The 21536-nt window shown below is 64.1% G+C and overlaps 1 protein-coding gene across 1 annotated transcript in view; it reads right to left on the bottom strand.

Annotated features, from left to right (window-relative positions):
• Positions 1-3506: 3506 nt before the first annotated feature.
• SDK2 (sidekick cell adhesion molecule 2) overlaps positions 3507-21536 on the bottom strand; it is a 35402-nt gene continuing 17372 nt past the window's right edge. The window contains exons 13-41 of the mRNA XM_019542795.1: positions 21476-21531; positions 21249-21364; positions 20049-20244; positions 19766-19864; positions 19331-19522; positions 18864-18985; positions 18592-18701; positions 18215-18365; positions 17653-17890; positions 17452-17567; positions 17148-17337; positions 16900-16998; positions 16476-16670; positions 16193-16394; positions 16000-16103; positions 15749-15819; positions 15457-15592; positions 14987-15043; positions 14497-14598; positions 14143-14258; positions 13488-13674; positions 12115-12252; positions 10391-10552; positions 10082-10207; positions 8915-9079; positions 8488-8628; positions 8003-8141; positions 7137-7263; positions 3507-5192 (exon numbers count right to left, since the gene is read on the bottom strand). Coding sequence (XP_019398340.1) covers positions 4839-5192; positions 7137-7263; positions 8003-8141; positions 8488-8628; positions 8915-9079; positions 10082-10207; positions 10391-10552; positions 12115-12252; positions 13488-13674; positions 14143-14258; positions 14497-14598; positions 14987-15043; positions 15457-15592; positions 15749-15819; positions 16000-16103; positions 16193-16394; positions 16476-16670; positions 16900-16998; positions 17148-17337; positions 17452-17567; positions 17653-17890; positions 18215-18365; positions 18592-18701; positions 18864-18985; positions 19331-19522; positions 19766-19864; positions 20049-20244; positions 21249-21364; positions 21476-21531 — 4207 coding nt within the window. The 3' untranslated portion in view covers positions 3507-4838. The remainder of the gene's footprint in view (positions 5193-7136; positions 7264-8002; positions 8142-8487; positions 8629-8914; positions 9080-10081; positions 10208-10390; positions 10553-12114; positions 12253-13487; positions 13675-14142; positions 14259-14496; positions 14599-14986; positions 15044-15456; positions 15593-15748; positions 15820-15999; positions 16104-16192; positions 16395-16475; positions 16671-16899; positions 16999-17147; positions 17338-17451; positions 17568-17652; positions 17891-18214; positions 18366-18591; positions 18702-18863; positions 18986-19330; positions 19523-19765; positions 19865-20048; positions 20245-21248; positions 21365-21475; positions 21532-21536) is intronic.

Below are 21536 nucleotides of genomic sequence, written 5' to 3'. Positions count from 1 at the left end.
GGTTTATTATTTTTCCCCAAGAAAAACCCTGATTCTGTTATTTTTTGGCCCAAACTATCCGGCAGAATTTGCCACTGGTTTCAAGTCAACACAAAACTGCTCCTTTCTGCAAAGTCACCTGGTTGGAGTGTTGTTGTCACCGGGATGGTGCAGGAAACGTCTGAGAAACAAGGAGTATTTTTGGGCTGTCTTGAATTGCACCAGATGTCTGGGTGGAGGAGATGGTGGACAAGCTTTTGGGCACAAAGTGCCCTTTTTCGGGTCTGGGGAAGAAGTAGATGCAGGTAAGCCCAGTGGCTTGTGTTGATGAAGAGTCAGCTACAAGACTCAGGGAGCAAAGAGAGGTCGTACCATAAAGCCCCGGGGTGGAGCTGGGTCCCGTGGCACCAGGCTCGTGCCCTGTGTAATACACACCCACGCCCCAGCCCAAGGATCGGCCAGTGCCTGCAGCTGCAGGGCCCAGTTCAACCCGTGCCTCCATCACCACTAGCTATTCGGATATCACGCTGGATTGCAGCTGAAGCAATGAGATGTGGTGCCTTAGGCTCGCTGTGCCCACCCCGGTGGAGAGGGGATTGCAACCCAGGGAGGAAGGCGACCCCATCTCTCAGGCCCCTGCCTCTCCATCCCATTTCAAGGGCTTGTCAGCCCCCTGGAAGCACCATCCGGACTCCTTCCCAGGGGCTGCTTGACAGCCGGAGGGCAGTTTGAGCCCCCCAACCCCCTGCCAGGGCCTGAATAAAGTCACCCCTGCCCCAAGACAAGTCCGGCACAGCAGTGACCTGCTCTCATCTCCCCTGATCCAAGTCTCCATACACAGGGAGGTCCCGTAAGGGCGGGCACCGAGCAGTAAGTCGCAGCCCTGGGGGTAGCGCGTGCATTGCTCTGTCACCGACAAGGGCACGCTGCTCCTGTAACATGCCCAGGGCGTATCAGCTGGTCCAGCCGCCCATGCAGGGAGGTAGCCGGGGGAACAACCAGCACCAAGAGAGCGAGGGATTGTCTGTCCTCCTCCCGCCCTTCCCTCTGCTATGCAAAACGCTGATAAACCCCTTCGGTTTGCCCACGGGAGGTGCGTCAAGGACAATCAGGCCCTCCGGCCTGACCTAGGAGACACGTTGCTCTCCTGCTACCCCTACGCCAGCCACCCCACGTATCTGCAAGCCCCAGTGCCTGAGAGCTGATGCCAAGCCGTGCTTGAGGAGCAGGCGAATCCAGGGCTGAGTGCAAGAATAACCCCTGCACCGAGCCCTGCTGGATGCCGTCCCTGGACCTGGAGACGGCTTCAAAAGCTGGAGTTGCTGCCTTTAGAGAGCCCTCCTGCCCCAGGATGAGGGCAGGCACCTGCCTTTGCCTCCGAAGGCTTGAGGACAGAGAGGGACTCGAACCCAGCAGCCCTGGATCCCTCCTGCCATGTGTTTGATGTGGGTATGGGGGCACTGAGAGAAGCTGGAGCTCGCACGGAGGCCGTGCTACCTGGGGGGCAAGGAGGAGAGGGGAGCTTCGCTGGGTCTGCCCCGGGAACCAGGCTCCGGGGGCGCCCGGGCAGCGCAACCCCCCCAGAGCGCTGCAAAGCAACCGAGGCAACCCCACAGCCTGCCCAGGAGCCCTCTCCAAGCACCCGGGGCTTGGGAAGGAGAAAATGGGGCGACGAGGAGAAGGCAGCGGCAGAACCGAACAGCAGCTACAGATGTGTTGCCATGGCAATGGCAGATGCTGCTGCAGCGCCCACAATGGGGGCAGGGGACGATGGCCTGGCTGGTCTCTGCTTTCACCCGCTGTGGATCAGGCGGGGACGGAGCACCGCCCCAGACTGCACGCAGGTTATCCAGCGGTCCCGTCTCTCCTTCACCTTCTCCTGGATCCACGCCTGGAGGCTGAGCGGCACTTCCAGTCTGCAACTCCTCAGGCCGCGAGCCGGTCTTGCTGCTCCTCTCCGATCCCTTTCCAGCATCGCTGCCTCCAGAGCTGGGCACGACGTCCCATCACGAGCTCCCTTGACCCACTTCTGGAGGCTGGACGAGCTCTTCCTACGCTCGCCGGTCCAGCAGCGAGCCGCGACCTCAGCTTCTATTCAGGGTCAGGGTGCTCGGGCTATTGCCCCCCACCCCAGGGAGACCCACATCACACCCCGCTCCATCTCCCACCCCTCCAAACTGTCCCAGGAGGGATTTCCTGGGGTCCTCCCTACCTCCGACAAAGATCACGGGCAGCCCAGGGCTGCGTGGGACCCCACTCATGCCTCTTGCAGTTGCTGTTGGGCATTTGGTGGCTCATTTATGGTTTTTCTCACAAAGAAGCTTTTCTTTGCCCATCTGAACCTCGCCAGGGGCTGTCTGATTCTTCACCGAAGCTGAAATCTGTTCTGTCAGCACCACTCCTTCCATCCACCACACTTGCAAGCTCATCCAAAAGCCCATGCCCTGTTGGTCTAACAAGCCCAATTTTCCGTGAAATCCTGTCAATTGGCATTAATTTGTGCTCCCCGCCTCGGCTGCAGCCACGTGCTGTCTTGCGGCTGCTTTCCCCCCACCCCCCTCCTGCCCCATAACTTAAAATCCACTTTGGTTCTGGAAGGGGAGGTTGACAGGTAATTAACTCCAAGACGTCACTTTGATTTCCCGGCCGGGTCTGCACTGCAGAGCAGAACCGCACTCGGGTGTTTCAGGGACGAGGGGAGGAACGGACCCAGACAGAAAGGCCATCTTGCAGGAGATGCAGGCCCTGCCTCCCTCCTCATTGCAGTCCCGTCTGCCAGCGGCTCTGCAAAGCATGGAAGCAAAGCTGAGCGGGGCTGGAGACAGGCCTCGCCGCCGGCCACGGTCCAAGATCCAACCTCGGATCTACCGCCCAGCAAAGATGGGGCGAGGTCTCCCACGGAGCATTACCCCATGACCTGCAATGCAGGGGCAGCTAGGGCCACTCTCCTCGGTGCATTAAAAGGCACTGATGAAATCCCAGGCTCTGGGGCAGTGGCAAGGTGCTCTCCTTGGACTCTGCACCCACAGGCAGGTTCAGTCCATGCCCTGAGCTCCCTGAACCGGGCTCTCATGCAAAGCCCCCAAGAGCACCAGTGCCCATGAGTTCATTGCTGGCACGTGCCGGAGGAGCAAGCGCTGCTGCCAGAGCTCGGCGGGGGAGGCTTTTCCTCCAGGACTCCCATCCAAGGGGCTGGACCTTTGGGAAGCAAACCATCGAGGAAGACTCATCTGCGGAAGGAGCCAAAGGAGGGTCTGGATCCTACACGGTCTCTTTGCTTATGGACGATTCTGCCCACGTGCATCTTTTTGGGCAACTTTCTCATGCGTAGGCAGACACCTGCATTAAAACCATGGCTCCAGCTCACGCACCTGAGAGGGAGGCTCCAGACCTGCTCCCGGATATGAAAATGCCGGCATCGGGGGCATCTAGGACAGGCCTGGCTCCATCGAGCTAATAATTGCAAAGCCCCTTGTTACCACCTCGCAGGGGCGGGAGGAAGGAAATCAAACGCCGAGCCACGTCCATCGCTTTGGATTGTTTATTAGAAAGGCCCCACGCGCCAGGTCCGATCCCTCTGAACCGAACGATGCAGAGGACGTGCAAGCCAGGGCTGGGGGCGACGCGCGTGGCTGCGTCACCGCCACGGCCCCGACTCCCCCACCAAGGGACGGGGAGGGAGGCTGCGCGGCCCCCAGCTCCTCTCGTTCCCTCCCGCCGGCCTGGCCCCATTCTCCGCGGCCGCCCCCGGCTGACGAGTAGGCACTGCGTGTTTTGCTATGCTGAGAAACAACCGCCCGCTGCACCGGCCCGCACCCCGGTCTGGATCCCCCCCGCCCCTCACGCTCCCCCAAACCTGCACACTCAAAGGGAATAGAAAATGAAGGCTGCCACGGTCAGTCCGTCACCCCCACCCAGAGGCACGATCCTGTGGCGTGGCAGAGCCAGCGATAGGTACTTGGCGTGGATACCCCCCCTCCACCACCCGGGGCATGATTTGCCCCTCTCCCGCCTTCTGGGAGCGGGGATGAAGGTGCTGATAAGCGACACCCCCCCGGCACGCGTGGCACAGCCCTGCTTTCCCAGCAGGGAGGAAATCGCTGGGGCAGGGGAGGCTCACCCCCGAATTCAAGTAAATTGATGTGGTTCTCATGTCCCGGGCCCCAGCTCCGCTCTCCCCAGCCACGTCGGAAACCACTGGGGAATGTCTCTGTGGTCCATGGTCATTGCCTTTCCCCCCCGGGAGACGAGAGGAGGTGGTGGAAAGGCAGCCCACAGGTCACCCTGGAAAAGCCAACTTCGCTCCGCTCCACGGGGCACCACAGCCCCGGCCCCAGCCCACGGGGCAGCATAAGCCCCTGGGCATCGTTCCCATCCAGGCGGGCTCCGTGGCAGCACGGACCAGACGCTGGCAGTAGCTGCTGGATGCCCAGGCACGTTTTCGGTGGTCGGAGTCCTGCCCGTTTGTTGCCGTCGGGGCTGGAGCTGTGCCCCCCCGGCGTCACGCACACAAAGCTTTGGCCAGAAAGCACCGGTGGGGGGAAAGTCAGTGCTCCAGCACAGGGTCGAGCAACCCCAGCTGCGAGGAGCTGCCTGCCATCGCCACGCCGCTCTCCCCCATTCCTTGCCTCTGCCCCTTGCCCGTGGCTGCCAGGGAGCTCCCCGCTCCGTGCTTGCCCGCGAACCTCCACGTAAGCTTTGGCAAAGGTCTTCGAAGCAGCAAAGCCACGGGAGCAGGACGAGGGCTGCTTCTCCGCTCCACGGCCGGCCCCGGCACTGAGCACGGGTGTGAAGTGGGGTTTGGTTTGGGGTGGCCGTCCTGTCCTTTTCCTCTTTTGCTTTTCTTTTTTCTTGCAATATCAAACAAAGGATGAGAATCCGGCGATGGGGGCCCTGGAGCCGGGCGCCAGGCTGCTGGGGGGGCGGTACAGGGTGCTTTGCTGGCTGGGGGGGTTGACGGGCGTCTGTGGGGTTGGAGTCCTACTGGCTTTGGGCCGGAAGAGGCTGCCCTGCTGCGTGCTGTTGCTGTTGGACAGGGGGCAATGGTCGGGGTCTCCCGAGTCGCTCTCAGTGTAGCTGTACGCCTGGGCCCGTGAGATGCCCTTCTGCTGCCGGCGCCAGGAGTTGTAGTACGTGGGGTCGCTGATGTAGTGGTTGACGAAGGAGTGGGCCTTCTGGGGGTTCGGATCCACCTCGTACTCGCTGTCGCTTCCCTGCGGGGACAGAGGCTGTGGTTACTGCCGGCGGGGATGGCACAGACAGCGGTGCAAGCATCGGCCTGCAGCATGCGGCTAACTAGGTGCGTGCAGAAACCCCTTCAAAACTGCTGCCGGAAAGGGGCCGGAGCAGCTGGGAGAATGGGGAGGGGGAGCAGATCGAGCCACCGAACCCAGGAGGAACAGCTGCTTTTAATGGACTGGTGGAACTCACTGCTGCAGGGAAGCAGCGGAAAGCAGCTCCCCGAGCTTACAAGCAAGGTCTTTCCATAAAGCATGGAGACTTTCCAGACCCGTGGTCTCCAAAGCGATGTGCACGGGTCTGGCAAATCCAGCCTGTCCTGGCACGGGCAGCTTCTGGGGTCCACGGGCTGTCACATGTGCCCCCCTGACACGCACCCCCCGTGCCCTTGTCCCCAGGGATCGCACAGAGCAACTGGCCAGGCACAGGGAGAGCTTGGAAGTGCTTCCAGCGCCTCCAGCTGCAGAGACAGGATGTGGGGCGAGGGGGGCCGGGGGTCTGCTCCAGTGCAGAAATCTCCAAATGCCTTTAATAGGGCTTAAAAACAAAGCAGAAGACCTGGGGCCTGGGAGAACAAGGGCCGTTTCTTGCCCACCCACCGCAGCCCCTGGAACCAGATGGGCCCGTGGTCTTTCCAGCTCAGACACGGGCGGCCGCTCCGAGCCGTCCGCAGCATCCTGGCCCCTGCCTGAGCCGGCGGCCCGGGGCTCAGCGCGGGGCCTGGGAACAGCTGGGGGGGCAGTGTTTGTCTTTGAGGGCAGAGGAGAAGGAGGACGAGGGAGAACAGAGAGCTCGGGAGGCCGGCTTGGCTCGGGGCCCTCCTTTCAGTCCTCCCTCTGCCTGCCATAATTGAATTCAGCTTCCCCCTCCGCCGACAGCACAAAGGGCCCCATTCATGAGGCCGCGCGGCGCAGCCAGGAAAGCAATCAAGTGACAGCTTTCAGCTCTCGCAGCTCTTAACAGCTCCTCAAAGACACTCCACCGGCGATAATGGAAAGGGGAGTTGCACTTGGACGCGCGGCCAGTGAGATGGCAAAGGAAACACTCGCCGGCCGCGGAGAGCAGGGAGGGGGCTGGGAATCTGCAGGGCGATGGGCCCGGGCTCCCCTGTGCCGAGGGCGGGCGAGCGAGCGGGGCTGTGGCCGGTGGTGCATGCAGTAGCAGAGGCTGCGGCACCCGGGATCAAATTCCCGGCGTCCTGGTGTGACCTGCCTGGAAGAGGCGGGGAGAAGCCAGGCTCTGGGGTCCACGTCCCTGCGTGCATTGAGCCTCTGGCAGCCCCCAGCCCAATTAAACCTGATCCCAGCCTGCGCTTCCCTCGCTCTCTCAGGCTCCTGCAGCCCAGGCCTCTCTCGAAAGAGCAGGAGACTCCTCTCTGCTCCCCTGAGCCCCCTCTGCGTGGTCCGCTATGCACCTTGGCCAGGCGCTGCTGTGTTTACCAGGATGGGCTTTTGGGCCAGATGTGCTCCCCAGGAAGCAGCCCCTCTGGGGGCAGGAGGGTGGGAATATTCCCCCAGGCCCAAGGAGCCGCCAGCCGATGCCCATCACAATCACCTCTCTCTCATTAGCCGCCAGGCTGGGGGAACCTCCCACCCCAAAGGAGAGTCCTGCTGGCATGGGCACGGGCACGTGTGTTCAAGCCCTCCCTGCCCGTCTGCCTGCAGAGCCGGCTCTTGTCCACAGGGCAGCACAAGCCAGCGAGGGACGAAAGAGAAAGGAGACTTTGCATTGCTCCCTCTGCCAGCTTTGCACCCCCAAAGCCTGGCACTGCCCCCCTGGCAGGGGGTCCCACCCGGGGTGGGGGAACGGCATGCGCTGGAGCAAGCTCCTGGCTCACGGTGGCAGCACCAGAGGGTGGGGGGAGAAGGGCACGGAGCAGGGCCTCTGGGACCAGGGTGCCGGAGCTGCCCCCAGCTCACCTGAGAGTCCGAGATTTCGGAGGGCTTCTCGGTCAGGCTGCTGCTCTCGGCCGGGATAAGGTCGTTGTACTTGGTGACATCCTCGTCGGAGTAGTGCAGGCTGCCGGGGCTGGGCCGCGGCGGGGACCTCGGGAGAGATGCATGCTCAGTGCCGCTCGGAGATCCCCTGGCCCTGCTCCTTGCCACGTGCCCAACACGGGGCCCAGCCCGTGCAACGGGCTTGGGGGATAACAGCATTGGCAGGGCACCCGTACCCGGCCCCCGTGTCCCCCCGCCGAGAGATTCACAGCCTCCTCTTTGCTTGCTGGGACCTGCTTCACCCCCATCTCCGCCGATGCCCCCATGCACTGACTGCCCTGGTCTTCCAGGGTGCGGGGCTCAGCTCCTGCCCCAGGAGGGAGCGGAGGGGCTGAGAAGCAAGGACCCCCTGTGGCAGCCCCCCCAGCAGACATGCAACCTGGAGCACAGAGAAGCCATTGTTCCTCCAGGCGTGGAGCGGATCCAGCTCCGCAGGCCTGACCTTGCTGGGATGAGACGTGAATGCTAAGAGGGGATGCGAGAAAGAGAAGCTGGCAAGTCTTGGGGGCTCTTGGCTCTCCGTCTGCATTAGACGGGGGGGGGGGTCCTGGCCTGCCCTGGAGAAGGGACAGTGGCTTGGGAAGGGGGCAGGAAATAGCTGAGAAAGGCAACAGGGTCCAGAAAGGATTCCCCCCAGCTGCGCTTTGGTGGAGACGGCACCGTGTCCGCTCCCAGGCCAGCACGACGCTCCAACTCGGGGCGCTGGGACGACCCGTCGGTGCAGGGCAGCATGCACGGCTCAGGCCGTGCTGCCCCCTTATTCCCGGCCCCGGGGGGCAGGCCGGTACCTGGTGTAGATGCCGTTCTTCCTGCAGAAGGAGTTCTTGACCGAGAGACGCCGACTGTTGAGCTCCAGGGCAGGGAAGCTGCCCTCGTCCAGGCTCACCATCTCCCCGTGGCTCAGCGCGGCCGACTTGGGGTTGCTGCCTGGAGCCGGGGGAGGAAGGCATTGCAGGGACCAGTTGGTATGAGCCCTCCCCTGTCCGCATACAGGCTGCAGAGGCAGCCCTCCCTCGCTGCCCACCCGGCGAGCGTGTCTGTTGAGCAGGGGCCCCGGTGATTTACCCACCGTCTGGATGTGGCTAAGAAAACAGAGCCACCCTGTTTAATCCCAGTGACCTTTCCAGCCGCTGGCAACAGGCAACAGGCAAGGGGAGAAGCCGGCTGCTTCATCGGTAGCTCCAAGGGGCATGAGGAAGTCCGGGGTGCATCTCATGCTCTCTCCCCTCCACGTGCCAGGGCTCGGGAGGGGCCGGGAGTCTGGCTCACTCACCGGAGTCCGACTTCTTGGCGTACTTCTTGCTCTGCCCCCGGATGATGAGGACGAAGACCAGCAGGAGGATGAAGATGAGCCCGACCAAGGCAATGACCACCAGGAACCACCACTCCTCGTAGAAGGGGTTGGCTTTCTGAGCTGGAATAGCCGGGGGCACCACACGGGGAGGTCAGACTGGGATCCCCCACCCCACCCCCGGGCTGTCCCTAGCCAGCTGGTCCTGCTTTGGGGTGGGGATTTCCCCCCCCACCGCCTCCCCAGGGGCCTGCTTCCACTGGGAAAGCGGTTTGTGAGTAAGGGGCATTGCAAAAGCTGCGCTGTGTGGCAAGCCAAGCCGGGCTGGCACAGGGGCAGGGGGTGTGGAGGGCAAGTGCCCCCAGCCAGGTGGGGCCCATACGTCCTGCCCCCACAGCCAGGTGGGTACCTGACACGGCCGGGGAGGGCGCGCTGGGGGTGCCGTATCCGTAGTCGTTCACAGCGATGACGCGGAAGTCGTAGCTGACGCCCTGCTTCAGGATGTCCAAGCTGAAGGTGTAGGAGGTCACCTCCTTCGGGATGTCCTTGATGAGGATGTCCCACAGCCCCTCATCTGGCAGGGGGGAAGGACACAGGGGTCGGCAGGGAAGGGGACCGGCCCGCGGGGTCGGACAGAGCCACCCGGGCAGAGGCACCGGGGCTCAGACCGGCTTGGGCTGGGAGAGGGCATCGAACGTCACAGCCGCCGCTTGGCAGGGCACCCAGGCCCTTGCTCTGTGCCCTCCTTCCTGCCAGTGCTCGTGGCAGCCAGGCCTCCCATGCAGTGGCAGGGCTGCTCCGTGCTATTGCCTCCCCGATGCCCTGGGCACCTGGGCAGGCAGCGGGATAGCGCCGGAGGCACAAACCCAGGCACTGCGAGTGCAAGCCCCCGTGGCACGGATCGCTCCACGCAGGGTGCTCGAACCAAGCCAGGCGCCTGCACGGCTGCAAACGCAGGCAGGGCTGCCTGGATCCAGCCACCACAAATCACAGCGGGGACAGGCAGGCCCCATCTCCCTGGCTCAGCCCCCGTTGGGCTCCGGCAGCCTCTCCCCTGCTCGACTCTTCAGCTGAACCTCCCCTCACTGCAACGCCGGCCTCTGTTCCCGTGTCCGGCGGAGGGATGCAGGCAGCAGACAGGCAGCACAAAGGAGCTGGGGGGAACCAGCCCCCGGCCATCTGCTGCGCCCCGCACCCTCGTGCCAGGGGCACACGGCAGCCAGTGGCCTCGCGGAGCAGCCGTCTCCATGTGTGCGGGTGATTTATTGCCCTGCACCTGCCCCGCTCTGCGCACGGGTCACATCCATCTCCGGACGTTGGTGCCCAGGGCCCAGCAAGCTGCCGTGCGCTGGGAGGCATTGATTGGAGTTGCTCCAAACGGCCCGCGAGCCCTTTCCATCCCCCTCCATGAGATGGGACGTCACGTCCAGCCACCTGGGTCAATGCACAGAGCAGAGGCCTCCTACAAGGCAGCTGCCCAGCCTGCACACCGGGGTGATTTCACCATGCCCCTGCGGCCTCGCTGGGCTGCGGTCACAAGCCCGGACATGGGGCAGGTGGAGGGCACGCGCGGTACCTGAGGGCCGGGCCTCTATGACGTATCTGGTGATGGGTCCCTTGCCGGGGTCCCCGCTGGACCAGTGGATGGTGATGGCTGAGCCGTAGCGGGAGATGAAGGGCTCTCCCGGGGGTCCGGGGGCACCTGGAAAAGCAGAGCAGACACAAATTCCCTTCGTACTGGTTTCCTCTCTTTGCATTCCCACATACCCAGCCCCGACAGCCTCCCCACCCCGGACCTTCCCCGTCTCCTCACCCACTGGGGCCTGCGGGCAAGCGCTTTGCCTCTGGGCACCCCCGGGCCAGTTCCTGCAGGGACCTGACATACCTTCGCCCGGCCCCGTGGTGATGTTGGCCTCGATCTCGGGCCCGTAGGCAAAGGTTTTTGCCCGGATCCGGAACCGGTAGGTGACACCTTCTGCCAGGTCCTTCACCTTCATCCACAGCGGGCTGCTCCCCTTCACATCCACCGTCACGATCTTGCTGACGCCTGCTGGGCAGAGCATGCGGGGACGTCACGGACAGGAACCCATGTGCCAGCACCATGCTTATGCCCTCCCCTCTGTCCCGTGCCCTCGCCAGGAATATAGGGGCTGACTTGATGCCTGGCTGCAGACCTCCAGACTACAGGTTGACCAGTCAACCTGCCATAGAAACACACTGGGTTGACCTGGTGACTAGCCAGGGCTTCTCAGACTGCAGGTGAACCTGCCACAGTAATGCACTGGGTTGACCTGGTGCCCCGCTGGGGCTCTCCAGACTACAGGTCCACCTGCAACAGAAATGCATCGAGTTGACCTGGGGAATCGGTTGTAGCTGCATTGATCTGAGGACACAGGCCGACAAGGTTCTTCGGGTAAATCCAATATCTCTTATTAGACCAACTAAAATAGTTGGGGAGATTCTTCTTTGCAAGCTTTCGGGCACAAACATCCGTTATTAGGCTGAGGTCAAAGGAATGCATGGGGTTGACCTGATTCCTACGGCTGGACTAGCCTGAATGCATTTGGGGCTGGCTAGCACTGAGAAGGGAGACCGCCTGGGATCGCTGCAGGCAGCCCTCGACTTTCACTTGGTTGGACCTACCTATTTCTAAGGATGCCGCTTTGTCTCCCCTGCCCGCCCCCGGGCAGCACTAGCTGGGTGGCTGGGCAGGGAGACGGTATCAGTGTTGGGAAGCTCTGAGCCTGCAATAGATTATGGGGCCAGGTCCTGACCCTGGGTGTGGACACACTCCCGAAAGCCTGACACTGCTCTGGCAGCACCCCAAGTCCCACTGCGCCGCAGGCAGGGAGCCCGGTTTGAAGGATCAAAGCATCCTTTGCAGTGCAGGCTCAAAGGAGACAAGAGACCCCTGCTCCTGCCCCCCACCCCACGGCCTTGGCTCCTCTCCCAGCTCTCCTGGACCACCGCTGCCAGGCACAGGTGGCCGTGGCCAGCACTGAGTGGCCATTGTTCGTGCCACTGTCCCTCTGGCCGCCCCACAGGTGCCCTCTGCTCCTTTCCCAGGGTCCCAGGGCAGACGGGACTGCAGGGGGGAGAGGAAGCCACAGAGCCCCGGGCAGCTGCGCCCCGATCCCTCCGCAGTGGCTGGGTGGGCAGGCAGGGGCCTTTCTATGCCACGGTGATTTTTCTTCCCATAGGGGCTGAAACAGTCTTCCCCGCAGCCCCGACGCTGCCAGCAGGGAGCGACTTGGGGCAGAAAAGGGGAGGAACCACATTTCCGCAAAAGCCCGAGGCTGGCACTGGCCGTCTCCCTGCTGTGCCAGCCCACCGAGCCATGCGCTTATTAAACCGGCCTCTGGGATACTCCCTGTCCCTGCAGCCACTTCTGGGGAGGAATGCAGGGAGCTCGGAGCAAACATGCCCGCTCTGGAGGGTGCGAGAAGGGCCCTGCACAGAGCTGGAAGCCCAGGGGGACCGGCCGGGGCTGCACGAGAGGACGTGGCCAAGAGACCCCCATCTCGTGCTGAGTGCTACAGCGGTGGTTCAGCTTGCCCAGCGCGCCAGCCTGTACCCCAGTCTCCCCCAGCAACGCCTCCAGGCCCTTACCGTCCACGGGCATGCAGGGCTCGTAGACCAGCCGGTAGCCCTCCAGGATGCCGTTGGGGAGCAGGGGCGGCTCCCAGGAGACGTTCACCGAGGTGGTGGTCAGCTCGCTGAACCTGATGGCGCTGGGGGCGCTGGGGGCTGCAGGCAGAGAGGGGAGGGCTTGGCCGCAGGCTCAGAGCTCGTCCTCCACTACTCTGAGGTGGGACAAGGGCTGGGGGGCCAGGAATAGCTGCAAGCCCAGCTTCCGATCAGCGCGGAAATCCCAGAGGAAAGGGAGGTGGCGTGGCGTGTGTGAATGCACGTATATGTGCGTGTGCATGCGCGTACATACGTGCACGTCGGTGTGTACATGCATTGGTTTGTGCACGTATGTGCGCACTGGGGGTGTGCACATATACATATGTGTATACATGGGAGTGTGCACATGCACAGGTGTATGTGTGCATGTGTATGTGTGCACAGGATGTGTGCGTGGCATGAAGAGGTGCGCATGCACATGCGTGCACGTGTGCACGTCTGTGTGTGCACGGGGATGTGCAAGTGTGTGCACAGGGGTGTGTCCATGAACAGGTGCGTGCGCACGTGTGCATGCACGCATGGGGTACGCGTGTACATGTATGCATGTGTGCGCATGCATATATGGGTGTGAATGTGTGCTTGCACGGTGCTCCCTCTGCATTGGTGGGGTCCCGAGCCGCGCTGCCGCATGCTGCCGAGCAGCGCTGGGAGGAGAGGGTGCAGAGCGCTCCTGGTTCATCACAGCCGTGAAGGAGCCACGCAGGCCGGACCTCACCTCAGCTCCCAAACACGGCAGGCCAGACCCATGTGGCTGTTCCTTGTCGGGAGCCAACCCCCATCCCGCCCCAGCTCCATGCCCTAAGGTGACACTCCGGCCAGCTGGGCTCGAGTCTCCACTTCCCTTGCCAACAACTGCCCTGCAAAGACACTTTGCACTGGTGGCTGATTTTGCAGAAATGCTGCTTCCTGCCCGTGCTTCACCCCGCCGGGGGGGAGGAGGGGAACGAATGAAGCCAGTGGGCACCAAGGGGCCTGAGCCCGAGTGAAGATGGGCAGCTTGTGCTGGGGGAGCCACGGGGGGACATGTGGGCAGCTCCAGCAACTCCAAGTGTGGCTGTGACCATCCTTTATGCCATGCCCAGTGTCGGGGTCTGGGTAGAGGGTGCCAGCAGCTCCATGCACCATGGGCTAGGGAGACGGGGGTGGCATGCGAGGGGCTGACCTAAGCCCAGCCCTGGGGCTCTGATCCGGGCAGGGAGGGCACCAGGCGAGAGGAGCTGAGACAGGAGCCCGGTGCCACCGTCAGGCAGCGGCAGGGAGCTGGGGAGAGGGGAGGGCCCGTGCCACGGGCCCACCTGCTTGCTGGGTCCGGGCCTTGGCTGGGGGGCTGCGGGGCCCATCGCCGGCGGCGTTGAAGGCGGCCACGCTGACCAGGTACGCCGTGTAGCCCGTGAGGTTCTTCAACTTCACACCGCTCTCGGGCAGGAACAGCGTCTTCACCCGCTCCGTCTCGTTCGCCCGCTGCGCCTCCCAGAAGTAGATCTGCGGGGCCGGCGGGGCCGTCAGGGCACAAGCCCTGGTCCCGGGGCCACGTGCTCCTGCTCACAGCCCCTTCGCTGCCCCGCCACTGCTGCAGACGGGGACGTTTCTATTTACGGCCCCCAAGGGAGGCTCCTGCCCCCGGCTTTCGGCAGGGCACAGATGCGACCTACTGTGGGGTACCAGCATCCGTGCGGCAAGGTCCCTGCCCCAAAATGCCCCCGCTCTGCCACCCTGCGGGGAGCCCGGGGCCGTTCGACGGGCAGCAGCACCCCCTGCTGCCGCACCGGGGGGTTGCACCCGGGACGCTGACCTGAGCAGGGCTCCAGCAGTTCGGGACGCCCTCCCCCTCCCGGCCCCAAGCCCCATGTCCCGCGCCCCAGCCGGGGAGCCTGCGGCCAGCAACGTGGCTGGGGCAGGAGCCTGGCACGGGCGGCAGTCTGGTGTCCGGCTGACCGCCCCCCCGTATACCTTATAGCCCTGGATGTCGCCGTTCTGCGCCTCGGGAGGTGGCGGCTCCCAGGTGACGTCGAGCTGCGTGGCGGTGGCGGCCTGCACGGCCACGTTCTGCGGTGCCGCCGTGGGCACTAGGCAGAGGGACAGTGCGGCGCCGTGGTGAGAGCGGCAGGCCCCGGGGGTGTCCCTGCCCCAGCCTGGCGGACCCGCACCGTCCCCGGGGGTCCCTTCGGCTGCTGCGGCACCAGGCCTGGGCGCCCACCTGCCCCGTGATGGGAGAGGGGCTCCCTGCCTGCGAGCCAGGCTGCTAGCTGGGGGGGCCGCTCCCTCTGCAGGGTGCTCCCGACCCGTCGCCAGGGCCCGACTCACCCGCTTCGCCCACGAAGACCTCCTGCGGGGCACTGGGGGGGCCCTCGCCCACGGCGTTGTACACGCTCATGCGCAGCTCATAGCGCTGGTGCTTGCTCAGGTCTGCGGAGGGCGAGGGGAGGGGATGGGGTGCCGGGAAGGGGTTCAACGTACCCCCCAATAACCCCAACTCCCCTGCCCGCTTTCTAAACCTCTCTCTTTCCCCCCAAGACATGCTTAGCTCCCGGCTGCTCAGCTAGAAAAAAAGAAGGTGCCAACCACAAAGGAAATGCCATCTTCATGGGGCCTCCCGGCCCCGGTGGGCGCAGGCACGGGCACAAATGCTGATGGCGATATCATGCTTGTGACCCTCCCTCAGTTTGGGGGGCACTGGCTGGGTCCCCATGCTGGCAGGTGGGTGCATTCCCCCAAGAGCATCCCCAGGCCCCAGGGGGTGGAGAGGGGCGTGCACAGACCCGGGCAGACGCATGCACGGAGCAGAGGGACTTACTGTCCAGCTCGTACTGTGTGAGGCTGGCGTCGCTGAGGTTTCTCACGGCGTACACGGCTAAAGGGGAGCGGGGGGCGGGGGAGAGCAGACACCGAGGTTAGTGACACGCACGCAGACACGCCGCGGAGCTGGGTCCCGGCGGGGGGGCACTGGTTAGTGGCTCGGGGAGTATGTTGCATGGAGGCTGCTGGGGGGGGAACAGAGGGCCGGGGAGCGTGTCCTGGCAGGACCTGTGTGCACATCAGGAGCAGGTGCCCACTCCCATTGCACTGGGAGCAAGGCCAGGCAAGGCTGTGGCACAGCCACGGCAGGGCTCCTCTGTGCAGGTCCTGGAAACGGGGCACGAAAGCAGCAAAGCAAGCGTGGGACACATCTGGACACACACACACGGGCAATGCTGCTGGGGTGCGGGCAAGCAAGTGGGGAGGCCGGACCCTTGCATCCCTCCTCGCACCGCCACGGGCACTCACGGGTGAGCTCAGTCCAGCGGGCACCGGGGTTGCCGATGCTACGCAAGGTGAAGCCCCGCAGCCCGTCGTACGCCAGCTCCCGGTAGCGGAGCCGGAAGCCCAGCAGGATCCCGTTGATTTTGTCTTCGGCCGGGGGCTGCGGGGAAGAGAGCGGGGCTGAGAGGCAGGGCCTGCACCCCCGGTCCTGCCCCCAGGCTCCAGTCTGTCTGCAGCCCAGGAGGGGCTGCCAGCACTGCCCAGGGGCTCAGCAAGCCCCACACCTTTCGAACCCTGAAGGCCCTCGCGCCCCTACCTGCCAGCGGAGGAGGACGGAGGTGGTGGTGTGAGGGGTGACCGACAGGATGGTGGGGGCCTCCTCCGGGGCTGCAGGGGAACAAACACGTGTGAGAGGCAGCAGGAGACGGGGTGCCAGGTTCAAATCCCACCCACGGGAGCGGCTGCAGCCCGTGATGCCCATGGTGCGGCGCGCGTGCAATCCCAGATGGGAACGTCTCTGTGCTACCCTGAGCCCGGGGTGCAACCCGCACCCCTGGGGGCACTGACCTGCCTGCAGCGTGGTGAGCGACTCCGACGCCTCGCTGTACGCGCTGTCGCCGATGTCGTTCGTCGCCTTGACCCGGAACTTGTAGGAGGTGAAGGGCTTCAACCTGCGCCGCGAGCACATGGGGGGCTGGGACCGGCGCCCACGGCGCCGGCCACGGCCCTCGCCCACCCCGGGAGCCCTGCCGGGCCTCACCTGTCCACCACGAAGGAGGTGGTGTTGTGGCTGACGGAGGCGGAGTGCAAGCTCCACTCGCCGGCCGGCAGCTCGCGCGTCTGCACCGTGTAGTACCGCACCGGCGACAGCCCGTCGCTGCCCGGCTCCCAGGACAGCAGCACGCTGCGCGCCTTCACCTCCTCCTGCGGCACCGCCGGCTTGCTGGGCGGCTGCGGGCGGTCTGGGCGGGGGCCAGAGTTGTGAGCGGCCCAGCTGCCTCCTAACCCTAACCCTAACCCCCACCCCCGACCCAGCCGCTCACCTCGCTTCTCGGTGGTCACCACCAGCGCCTCGGCAGCCTCTCCCCAGCCCTTGCGGGTCTGGGCCGTGATGCGGAAGAGGTAGGTGGACTCCGGGCGCAGCCCCAGGGCTGTGTACTGCCGGGCGCTGGGGTTCAGCACCTCCACGGTGGCCGTGTTGGCGTTGGTGGTGTTCAGGCGGTGGGTGATCTGGTAGGCTGCGGACGGGGGGTGACCTTTCAGCCTTCACCCCAGGGGCAAGCTGGGGAGCCCCGCCGCAGCCCACGCTCACACTTGCAGCAAGTCCCGTGCAAGGTGCTAAGCGATGCCATTAATCGGTACTGTGCAAGGTGCTGAGCCCCAGCAAACAGGGACTCTCTTGTCCAGAGACCTGGTGCAGGGGCAGCACGGAGGAGGCACCGGCAGGGGAAAGGTTTGGCCGCTTACCGAGGATGATGCCGTTGGGCGCTGCGGGCGGCTGCCAGATGAGCCGCACAGAGGTGGTGCGCACTTCGGGGAACAGGATGCCCACGGGGGGCCCCGGCACTGCAGCAGAACGGGGGGGAGGGAGCATGACAGATGGGGCCTTTGGGATGCACAGGCAGGCACACGCTTGGCACACGTGTGTCCTGGCACGGTGCTCCCACCTCGCCAGACCTGGACCCCGCCCCCCGGCGCCCACTGCGGATGCCTACCGTCATCCAGCGTCCTCTCCAGGATGGGCGGGTGGCTGGGGACGCCGTCGCCGATGCGGGTGAAAGCCAGCACGCGGATCTCGTACAGCACGTACTTGCCCAGCCCCGCGAGCTGGGCGCTGCGCGACGCGTTCCCCTCCGCCAGCCAGAACCGGGCACGCAGGTCCGAGTCCTTCTCCTTGTACACGACCTGTGAGGAGCCCCGCGTCAGCTCCCCCGCGGGGCAGGGGTGCCACAGCCCCGGCGCTGTGCAGAGCTGGGCTCCCGGGACCGGTGCTGGGAGGCACCAGGGGCTGAGGCTCACCTTGTAGCCCAGGATGAGCCCGTTGCGGTCGGCCTCGGGGATCTCGGTCCAGCGGACCAGCATGCTGCTGGAGGTGGTGGCCAGCGCGGACACGTTGGCGGGGCCAGATGAGGGCACTGAGCAGGGGAGAGGCAGGGGAGAGTCAGGAGCGCGGCTGGCCCGGCTGGGCGGGGGGCGGGGGGCAAGCGGCAGGGACGGTACCTGACTCCCGGGTGCGCCCCGCCACGACGCGGCTCCAGGGCCCGGCCCCGATGGCGTTGAAGGCCTGCACCTGCACCTGGTACTCGGTCCACTCCTCCAGGTCCTCAATGGTGAACTCCCGCTCCACCCGGTCGTGGATGGCATGCAGCGCCGTGCGCCCCCGCCCGTCGGAGCGCGCGTACCGCACCCGGTACCCCACCGACTCCGGGCTCCCGTTGTACTCCTGCTCGGGGAGGGGCTGGCAGGGGCAGAGGGAGGCCTCAGTGCATCCTCAGGACCCTGGCAGAGCTGCCCCCAGGACACCCCCCCCAAGCTGCACAGTCGTGCCCCTGTGCGCGCAAGTGCAAGGACCCCTGCACACACTCATGGGCACGCACATCACGTGCATGCCTCTACACATACATGAATGGGTGCACACAGGTGGGGATACTCAGCCATGCGTGCACACCCACGCATGTGCGCGCAGCACAGGCCTCTCCCACCAGTGATGGCGACAGTCCCTAGGCTACTTGTGCCCGCTCCAAGCCAGCACCCACGTCCCGGGGCCCTGGCAGTCACTCACCATCCAGCGCAGCCACAGGCTGGTCTCGCTGGCCGTGCGCAGGGTGACGTTGGCGGGCGCCACGTCTGGGGGGGCCTGCAAGGTCTGGATGCGACGGGAGGGCAGGCTGGGCGGGCTGGTGCCCACGATGTTCACCTGCCGCATGCGGAAACTGGGAGCAGAGCACCGGGGTCACGGGTGAGAAGGGAGCTGGGGGGGGCCGGCCCTGGCATGAAGGATGCCTGGGCTGCATCTGGGGAGGGGTTAAACCCTTAAGGGTCCCCTTATCAGGAGCCCACAGCTCTGAGATGTGCCAGCCCCTTGCACCCACCCACCTCTACCTCCTAGGAGCCCCCTGTCCAGGCTACCTTGCCCTAGGCCCACACCCTGGCCCTCACCTGTAGTACGTGTAGGGGTTGAGGCCGGGCACCTCCATGGAGCGGGAATCAGGCTCGTTGGCCAGCTGGTGAACCAGCACCCACTCCTCGCTCTCGCCGACCTGCCCCACCTGTGGGGAAAGGCCCAGGGCCGCGAGACATGGAGACGGGGCGATGCTCAGCCTCCGTGGGTTGCCATCGTCCTCCCACCCCTGGGTGGCTGAAACAGAGACCGCCCGCACCCAAAACCCAGGGCTCAGACCCCCTCCAAGGGCAGCTTTCAGCCCTGTTACCTGTGCTTCCACCTGCCAGCGGGAGATGGATGTCTTCCCGTCATAGCCGGGCCTGAACTGCAAGGTCACGGAGCGCGGGCTGATGTTGGAGATGCCCAGGTTGGTGGGTGCACCGGGCAGCTCTGCAAAGGGGCAAGGAGGGGAACAAAAGCGATAGGGCTGGGTGCTGGCTGCAGAGACCAGGCGCCGCGTTCGGCTTTGCTGTCCCATAGGTGATACAGGACAGAAAAGGCGCCCAGCTCTGGGGAGTTTCCCTGCCTGAGTATAACAGCACAGGGGGCAGAGGACTGACACGGTGTTGGGTGGAGCGGTGTCTTTGCTGCCACTGTGGACATCAAGGGGCTTGGAAAAAACATGGCAAGGAAATGACTGGGTTGGACTAACGCAGCCCTCAAGCAAGCCAGGGTGGTGGGCTAATACAGCCCTGGACACAGCGCAAGGGCACCCGGAGAGGGTCAGGGGCCTACCTGGAGGGACCCCGGAGGAGATGGTGGAGGAAGACACCTGCCCTTGTCCCTTGGACGTCATGGCGGCCACCTCGATGGTGTAGGTGGTGAGGGCGGTGAGGCCGGTGACACGGTACTCCAGGGTGACGTTGGGCAGGTAGTGCGTCACCCGCGTGTTGGTGCGGTTGTACTCCTCCCAGGAGATGCGGTAGCCTGGGGAACACCGGCACAGTCACGCCTCTGTCCACGGCCACGCCAGCCTCCGAGGGCCGTCACGTGGCTTGCAACCCATGCGGTGCCACGCAGAGACCCTGCAGCGGGAATGTCCCCGGCCGAGCAGACAGGACCGGGTTGCATATTGCAGGCACGCGGCAGCACCGCACTGCCCCCTCCCCACACCGGAGCACTGGGTCCAGATGAGGGGCTTGGGGGGATTTCGGCTCTCGGCCTCCTCACCCGTCAGGATGCCGTTCTTCTCCACGGGCTCCTGCCAGCTGACCTTCAGGGACGTGTCCAGGATGTCGCTGAAGCTGAGGTGCCCCACGGGGCCAGGCACTGCCCAAAAAACCCCAGGAGTTAGCACCGAGCCTGCTGCGGGGACCTGGAGCCAGGCCAGCATCCCCTCTGCTGAACCAGGGGCCTGAGCGGGATGTGTGGCCCCCATCCCTGGCGGCTGGGGGAATGGACCGGGCTCCCGGGGAGACCCGGGGACTCGCGAGGACCACGGGGCTCCACGTACCATCCTCGTGCGTGCGCACCAGCTGAGGCGGGCTGCGCGGGCCGTCGCCTGGCGTGGTGAAGCACAGCACCGAGGTGAAATACTCGGCGAACTTCTTCAGCCCCACCACGTAGCCCACGTGGATGCTGTCCTGGAAGTTGGGCCGCACCGTCACCACCGTCGCCTCCTCCTCCTGCTCTGGCTCCCACGCGATCAGCTGCGGGAGGACACGAGCATCACGGCCTCCGCACCCCCAGCACCCGGCGGGGGCGAGGTCCTGAGCTCCTGAGCACGGAGGGCAAAATGTAAAGCGGGCATCCAAAACGATCCTTCTCGTGGCATTGCGGGGGTGGATCCTGGGAGGATCCTGCCGTGCACGGCGCTGCACGAATGCAGCTGATCCCTGCCCTGGAGAGCTCCTGGCCTCGGCACTGCTAATAACTTTGCTTTGCAAGCTCAGCAGACGCGTGCCCGCTCACCTCCGAGGCACCCCACGGACCTGCCAGGCCGACTGTCCCCGAGGGACCGTGGATCCCCTCCGGGGATGGGGCGTCCTCCCCATGCTTCTCTCAAAGCAAATGGAAGTCCTTGATAGCATCTCCAAATTAAAAGCTTTCATTCGGAGCCTCTCATTTATTCAAAGTTGATTAAATATCAATTAACGAGGGAGAGAAACGCTCAATGCGTTTTAATAAGCACGGGTATTTATCCATACGAAACAATATACAGCACACGCCTTGTGATTAACTCCCGCTGATAACAATGCATAATCGCGGGCTCTGCACTCCATTTAGAAAGATGTTTGGGCATTAATTGGCATTGTGCAGGATCGCCTATAGCAAGTTAATTAGTATCTAATTAGGCCCTAAAAATACTAATCAAAAATACTAAGTGACATTTAATAAGAATGTTAAATATCCTACTTACTCTGGTTATCTTGTTCCGTGGCAATTACATCCCTGAACTTCTTTTGAGTGGATTAAGAAACAAGTTTAATGTTTTTAATTCAATTTAATTAATGTAAATTGGAATTAATTACGATTTGGAATTAATTATGGAGCATCGGCTCCCGTGGACGCGTTAAATCTTGGTAAATATTATTCTACTAGCCAGGCGCCAGTCCATTGAAGCCACAGCTCCTTTTTAACCAGAGCAAAGTTGAGCTGGCGTCTGGCGGAGCTGACGGCGGGAGGGGGATGCGTGGGGCCAGGCTGCCCTTACCTTGTACCCCTGGTTGATGCCGTTGATGAACTGGGGGCTGGGCGGGTTCCAGGTGAAGCGGACGGTGGTGGAGTTGGTGGCCTCGGCTTGCACGTTCCCGGGGGGCACGGTAGGCACTGCGGGAGACGAGGGCAGCCACAGGGCCGACTCAAGAACCGTACCTGCAACCCCCAGCGGGATGGGGGCCATGGGGACCCCGCCCAGCCGTGCCCCCCGGCCCTGCCTACCTCCCTGCAGCGTCCACTCGGTCACCTTCATGCTGTAGACGCCCAGGCCGGCGCTGTTGTA

The sequence above is a fragment of the Crocodylus porosus genome, unplaced genomic scaffold, assembly GCF_001723895.1.
Source record: "Crocodylus porosus isolate Cpor-Errol unplaced genomic scaffold, CroPor_comp1, whole genome shotgun sequence".
NCBI classification, from domain to species: domain Eukaryota; kingdom Metazoa; phylum Chordata; order Crocodylia; family Crocodylidae; genus Crocodylus; species Crocodylus porosus.
The sequence above is the reverse complement of the archived record's forward strand: the minus strand, read 5'-3'. Positions and strand labels throughout refer to the sequence as shown.